This window comes from Phaethon lepturus, unplaced genomic scaffold, assembly GCF_000687285.1.
Source record: "Phaethon lepturus isolate BGI_N335 unplaced genomic scaffold, ASM68728v1 scaffold47731, whole genome shotgun sequence".
Lineage (NCBI taxonomy): Eukaryota > Metazoa > Chordata > Aves > Phaethontiformes > Phaethontidae > Phaethon > Phaethon lepturus.
Window position 1 is genome coordinate 25420 of NW_010519335.1, and position 7662 is coordinate 33081.

The following is a 7662-nucleotide window of genomic DNA, read 5'->3' on the forward strand; positions in this document are numbered from 1 at the left end:
TTTTTTTTATACAGGCTTGTAGAATCATACGAACATTAATGTCTAAGACTGTCCTATTTGCTAGACTAAAATACCATTTTATTATAAGGACTCTTTAGTTTAGAGAGTCTTTTATTTGAACTGAAGATGGCTGGACTAACACTTAATTGTATGCATTGCAATTACAAAGGAAATCAAAGCCCATGTAGGTGTGCCCATGCTGCTTTAATCATGGGTAATCATGGCAGTCAGGATGAGGTGGCATGAACTTTAGCCTTGGCATGTGAATCTCTGATCCCTGGAAAGCTTGCATAGCTTGTGCTGAAGCTTGAGCTGCTCTCTTCACTAGTATTGTTAGCCATAAAAAGGGCATGGAGAGTAAGAGTGTTTGGCTATGTCCAAATATGATCCTAATTTGTCCTCACTGCCAAGCTGTGTCATCTTTTAGCTTCTTGGTGATCTATCAAGTTCTCTTTTGAGATTGTAACAAAGTTCAGATGTCTATAATACAGCAACGTTGATGATGCTTCACATGTCCTGTGGTCTTTCCCAAGCTCTTACAATCATAGAATCACAGCGTAGTTTGGGTTGGTAGCAACCTTTAAAGGTCACCTAGTCCAACCCCCCTGCAATGAGCACATTGACCTGAATGTAGTATTTCCTAAGTGATACAAAATGTAGAAGAATGGTGTCCAGCAAGCAGAGTGGAACTGGACAGAGAAGCTCAAATATCCTTTACATGTTACGCAGAAGTCATGGACAAAAGAATAAAATGATGCTCAGTTATGTGTTGTCAATGCGGTATTGTGTCGTGACATCCTGTGCTACAAGTCTTTAATATTGTAATTAGGCGTCTGTTAATCACACACACAGAGCTGGATAAATGTCATCTTAATTTAACATCCTGAGGTTTTACACTTAAATATTTGTTCAGAAACTGCAGAAAGTATTAAATGTAATTATATCCCTATATAATTTGCATGGTAAAATTGTACCTATCAAGCAAAAATTACTTCTGCTAAAAACAACATGGTAAAAGAGCAATTATTAATTGAATCTGCTCTTTAAAATGGTTTGACACCTACTGATGAAAGAAAGTATAGGAGTGTAATGATAGTAAGATTCCTGAAGTGCCTCTCAGTGTAAGTTGCTGACATGACAGTTTTATCAGAGTCCTGATTTTGGTTGGAATATCTAGATGTTCCAGTGATAAAATAAATTATGATCAACATGACAACCTTTTAAAAAAAAAAAGAAGTTAATGTTTATATATTTTTATTTTTTTTTTTTAAGAAATAGGCAATAAACTGTATTTCTTGCCTTTCTCTCATGTTCTAGTTCTTACCTATGTCCAAACACGACACCGATCTGCTGCCCCCTTTACACCACGGATTCTCTTTTGTGGACCCCCAGGCAGTGGGAAGAGCCTGCAGGCAGCACTAGTAGCTCAGAAATACAGTCTTGTCAACAGTAAGTTCTCAGTAAATATGCACTTTGCTCAATTCCCCTCTTTCTCTCTTTTCGATCATTTATCTATTGCTGTCTGCTTTACTTGCTCATAAAATTTCTCTGTTTGTCCATTGCTATGGATGTCAAATTTTTGAGGGAAGTGAAAAGTATTTCAATGAAGAAATATAAACCAATAGAGCATATAGTCTGTGACAAACCAGCTCTGACATTTTTTTAGTCATAATTTTTTATACCGTTTACATCAGTATTTTTCCATGTGTTAAATTCCTGTAGTGCTCTGAATTCTTCTGTAGATCAGTGGATCATGAGTAATGTCTTCGCAGTTTCAGCTGTCTGACCAAAACTGGGGCACTTTTAAAATAGAATTTACTCTGAACTTTAATGAAGACTCGGGTTCTGTGCATCTGAAGTGATGTATTAGAAAAGGAAGCAATTATTTAAAAGTGTGTTTTCTTTGTTTCATAAAGGAGGCCCAGAAAATGCTGTTTAAGTCTTGTTCATGGTTAGCATACTAATGTTAAAAAGTCCTACAGTATGAATGCACAGCTTGGTGATAGGATCAATGCAATATGTGTCCATATTCTATAATGTCTTCTAATAGTGGAGTAGCCATAAATTATTTTAAACAAATGCCTGCTATCTGTAAAATTCGCTGATTAGTCATATCTTCTTAAGTAAAATGTGAGTTTGTTTCATTAGTATTCTTTCAATGTATACCAAATGAAAAATAATCAGAGTTAAGTAGGTAGTGATTTTTTTATCTTCAGGAGATTCTTTAGTTAGTGCAACTCTGTTGTTCGTAGTGATTTGCCAGTTTGCTAGTGTCTTCCCTGAACTCCTGGTGAAGTCAAAAGATTTCGTTGAACCTGGATTTTGCGTTACATGTGAATAACTTCAAGATCTGAGCGGTATTGTTTTCAATTACAGGTTTAGTAGATCTGCTCAGAAAAGAAATAAATTTTTTCAAGGTCAAACTCGAACCTTAAGAAAAAGCCATATGCTTTCCATATAATTGTTCCAGCTAATGGCTGGGTCATAGGTTTGTGCAGTTCCATTAAAGGCACAGAAACAGCTATGAAACTCTCCGCTTATTAGTTTGGGGTTCTAGGTTTCATATTTTTGTATTTTAAATCTTTAATACTATTTTAGCGTCTAAAAAAATGCATGAATATGACTAAAATTATATCCAGTGAACTTGGCTAGATTACAATACCAATAACTACAAATAAAATTGATTAAATGTTTATGTGATCAGTTATTTTAATATTGCTGTTTTATAATTTCCTATTAAAAATAAATATTTGTAGATCTAGTCAAAGCTGTATTTTTAATGTGTAATTGGCTTAGTGAAAAATAAATACGCTTATGTTAAAGAAAAATTAACTTGTTCTTGTATTTCTGATTTTTTTAAACCTTTAAGCTAAAATTGCAAGTTTGATAGTGTTTTCATTAGGTCAAAATTTGCCTTTTTTTTTTAAGTAACTACTATATGAGAGAGTTGCAGATTTTTTTACTAAATACCCTTACCACTGCTTTATCCATATGTTGAATTTTAAGTATACTGTAAACCAAATATTAGAAGAATTCAGTGTTTAAAATAGAGCCGGAAGACCATCATTTTTCAGAACAGCATTTAGCATATACTTAATTTCCAGTTAGGCCATTGGGATTGAAGCACAGACTTAAAAATTTAATCCTATGTTTAAATAGTCTCATGAATTGGATTGAATTTAGATGTATACATATTAGTTGGGGTCTATGCACTGAGTTTCTGTTATGTTTTTACACCATTTATTGCAAATATGAATTTGCTTCTCCAGGACAGCTAGTAACTTAAAATTTGTGTTCATCCCTTGTCATTTAAACATTAAACTTCATCAACTTTGTCCAAGAAATATTCCTGTGGAGTATTCTTACTCTTGTTTGCCAAACAGTGTGATTAACAGCGAGAAAGCAGATGAAAGGGCTTGCTGCTTTTTCCATTAACGTCAGTGCCGCTGTAGATGTTGGTGCTATTGATTTCAGAAAAGGTGGAATCAACTTACGATTATTAATTGAAAGGTCATGCAATAATGTGCAGAGTGACTGTTATCTAATATTTACCAAAACTGGGTTGGGACTAGGACTTGTTGGGATGATGTGTAACCTCTCCATGCCTTAGTTCCCTCTCTGTAAAGTAAGGATCAGGACTCTTGTATCTAACTCATGTGGGGCAATAAGACTCAATAGCTTTAGTCGGAAAGTGCTGGCCGCGCCCAAAGTAGCAGTATTTCATGTACAACTGTCCTGAATAAAACTTTAAATCTGTATCTCCTGGTGTTCTGAGTGTTTGAAGTCAATGATAATATTGCATTAGCACAGTTTTTAAAATATAATTCTTACATGATCAGTAAATGATCCAGGGAGTCACTCCCTTGAACTGTGTATTATCTGGCAACTCCAACACTGCAGGTCAGATGCTGTGCAGCAGGTGTAACTTTATTCAGTAATTATAAGTTTATAAAAAGTGAAAACTGCTAGCAATCCCTTGAGTTATTATTTCAGAACCATATTTGATTAATATCTTTCTCTCTATCTCTGTTTTTAGCATGTTCTTTACCAAATGTATTCTTTTTTATTCAGTATTCTCCCCTGCTCAGTCTCCTTGCTTTTTGCTCTACTTGGCCAAAAAAAAAAAAAATCCTAACAACAAATCCAAAAAACCTACAACTTTTATTTTATTCAGTGACCTTATTCCAATATGCAGCTGCTGGTTTTTTTTTTTCTTTTCTTTGTTGCTTCCTTTTTAAAATTTAACCTTGTGTCTTTTTTGTTCTTCCTTCCTGTTAGTTTGCTGTGGGCAACTGCTAAAGGAAGCTGTTGCAGACAAGACAAAACTTGGAGAACTCGTTAAGCCTTATATTGACAATGGATACCCAGGTGGGGCATGTTGTTGTTTTGTTACACTGTAGTTACAAATTTGTGGCAAAAAATAAATGTGAGTGAATTTTTCTTGGTCAGATTCTAATCTGAGTTGCATCAGAGTAACCTGGAAGTTGATTAATTCCATTCACTATATGTGATTTGTAGCACTGTGTAACAGAAGTTAGATTTCTAAGGTCTTCGATATCTTCAAAGCAAATAGTTCATTGTTCCAGTGAAATTCAGATTTCTTGTACACATTCCAAAATCTGAATTCCATGTTTGTATCTCTAAATCAAAATCAGAATTCTGATACAGATGTATAATTTTAAAATGTTTAAACTGTTATTTAAAGCACAGTATTGTGATTAATTTTTATTTCAAGTGGGCTATAAAAATGACTCTGCTTTTACATTTGATTTTGACTTTTAGAATGCTCTAGGTTCCTCTACTTTCATGCAAATATTTTAAACTTTATTTTTAAGTTTCTTTGCACTTCATTTCTATCAGTATTTTTGGTTGTAGGAGGGGACTTCCACAAAGAATATCTAAGCATACTTTGCTTTTGGAAGGCCCTGCAGTGATTTCAGATAAATCATAAATACTGTAAGCCCCTTAGGGCAGCAGCTTAAACTTACATGTTTGTTATTTTTTTTGCACAAGGATAGCTCTCTGTATGTGGTGGGTATTAAAAATCAGAAAAGATGTGTGGTTCTAAAGGATAAGTTGTATTTCAATAGGGTGGAAGAATATTTATTTTGTCAAATTACAGTGGCCTGGAAGAGGAACTTTCAGTCCTGTTTCTGGAAACAGGCGAAATGGTTACCAACGACACAAATATAAGGAGACAATCTTGCTGAAGATTGAGAAATCTCAGTTAAGCTTCAGTATTAATGGAATTTCAAGCACACACACACACACACACACACACACCCCCCCGAGCAAAGAGAAATCTTCATTGTCTTTTATTTTTGGCAAGGAAAGTCATTTGGTGAGGTGGAAAGCTTGAAAGTCCCCTTTTCTTGCACAATAACTTAATTCTGAGGCTGAATTACACAGATCTGAAACATGAGCCTATAAAATTAACTGAGGTTCCCTTGATACCATACCAAGAGATTCAGTACTTTTCTAAGCATTTCAAAAAGACCTTTGGCAGCCCGCAGCTTTGGGTACTCTATCCTTCTGTCAGTCACTTTATCAAGCCACAAGGTAATACATTTTAACTCTAAACTTCATCTCTAGTGAATGGATTGCATTTATTCTTAATACAGTAACTCGGCTGGTTCAGTGCATTAATTTTCTGTGGCAGCCACCATATTGCTGGGACAGGGAGCTTATATGGGGACCACGGGAGTGGAAAGCATGAATCTTTACAGCCTGGAAGAGAGAAGCTGGGTCCTCTGCAACTTAAGCACAGAGATCTAAGAGAGGATTTTCTGATTTAGAGATACTGCTACTCAGAATAGCCTTTTAACTCAAAGGCAAGAGATCTGAGCGTATATTAATTGCAATGTATCCTAGATCTTCATGTATGGAAATAACTCTTCATGTGTATAGTCTTATTGACCTGAATGGGGCTACTTGTGTATGAAGTGTAACTCACACGTGGAGATCATTCTAAGCTCTGGGCCTGTGTCTTTTTCATAGTATCCATTAATTTCAGAATCTTATATGTGTACTGTAATTTCGCTTTCATCTCTGTGAAGCAGAGGACAGCCACTGTAAATACCTCGCGCTCTAAATTTCGGTTATGGCTGAGATGGTAGTTTGGATGATCTGTTTATTCAAAGATCGGTCCTCTAAGAGCTTTCTTTACTAAAATACGCTTTGTGTATTTTATAAACTTCATCTTAACCATTAAAGTTCCTTAAAGGAGATACCCAAAGCATTCCCAGTAGAGTAAAATAATTGCACAGATTGCAATTTTTAGTTAGTCCTAAAAATATGCACATCCTTAGTCAAAGGGATCTGTTTTCATTTCAGGAAAATTAAATTGAAGTTGTAATTCCTTTCTTCCTCCAAATTAGAAATTATTTCAGATTTAGATTATTTTTTTTAATATAGCATGCAAGGATAAAGATGTACAATGCTTCTGAATGTTAATGGGAATCATAACTATATTTCTGTGCTTTGTGCTAAAACATTCTCCCTTGCTTTTTGCTTGTATACACATATATTCTATTTGGGGGGACATACTACAAAATTAAGGGCTGAATAAAAGTAAATATTATATAGCAATACCAGAAATAATAAGTTCTGTCATTTTGCTAATCCTCCTCTCCCAGGGATAACAAAGAATGAATTTACATTAGTAAACACTAACAAGAATTCATTACTGCCCTCACAAGAGGCTTGGAGAAAATGAAAGAACATAGTGTACTGAAAAGGAAAGCTCCGCAAAGAATCCTTGCTGTCTTGCCAAAGGGTTACAACCAGATTAATACAAAGGAAAGATTCTCACCCTATTATTAACTACATTCAGTTTCAAGAAAACCAGGTTTGAATAGAGTTAGTTTAGTCAATAGCGGTTCAGTCAATAGTTTCCAATTGCTGGAAGAGCAATTAGGACTTCAAAATTTTCATTGCATTTCTAGTTACATACCAAGTATGCATAGTTGTTCCTTTGGGTGAGGAATCGTGCAAGTGATATTATCACAGAATACCCTGGAACCAAAGACAGACCGTGAGAAATGTTGCACTCAAATCATTACTAGACAAAATGAAACTAGTGCCATAAAATCTTGAGGGCATGCTTCATATTCTTAAAATGCTTGCCCTGGGGACTGATCTAAGTGTGGTTTCCCTTCTTGTGGATACAATTGATTGCATACAATTAGTCATTTAAGATATGCCAACAGGGTATATTGTACTGTCATAAAAAGGCTCAAAACCCAGCTTATTCAGAGCTTACTCATTATTGAGTTACTGAGGCAGTCCACTGTCTATTCTGTTTTGGTTCTGGTTGACTAACTCAGATCTCTTCTTGGTTTTTAGAGTCACATTCTTTGTATTGTTTTTTCCGGTACTGCTGCTTCATGTATACAACATGTATTTCAAGAACAGCCCAGACAGTTCTATTATTCACCCAGAAGGCAACTCAGTGCATTCCTCTTCTCTGTATTTTCTAGTGTGTGCTGTCTCATAAAGACCTTATCTCTTGCTTTAGCAAACTTCTCAATTTTGTATATGGTGCTTTATTTTGCTTAATGAAGGTAGCATAGATATTTTTGAGCCCGTTAATTTTTTAATTCCCAGGACATTCTAATCTACAGTTGATGCACGCTAGATATTGAAAAAAATGTGTTTCCAGTG

At 35.1% G+C, this 7662-nt stretch overlaps 1 protein-coding gene across 1 annotated transcript in view; it reads left to right on the forward strand.

Moving 5' to 3' along the window:
• The window catches only part of AK8 (adenylate kinase 8), a gene marked incomplete at its 3' end in the record, with an annotated part of 29211 nt that extends 24843 nt beyond the window's left edge, over positions 1-4368 (forward strand). The window contains exons 9-10 of the mRNA XM_010297005.1: positions 1318-1449; positions 4279-4368. Of these exons, the coding sequence (XP_010295307.1) occupies positions 1318-1449; positions 4279-4368 (222 nt within the window). The remainder of the gene's footprint in view (positions 1-1317; positions 1450-4278) is intronic.
• Between the last annotated feature and the right edge of the window lie 3294 nt (positions 4369-7662).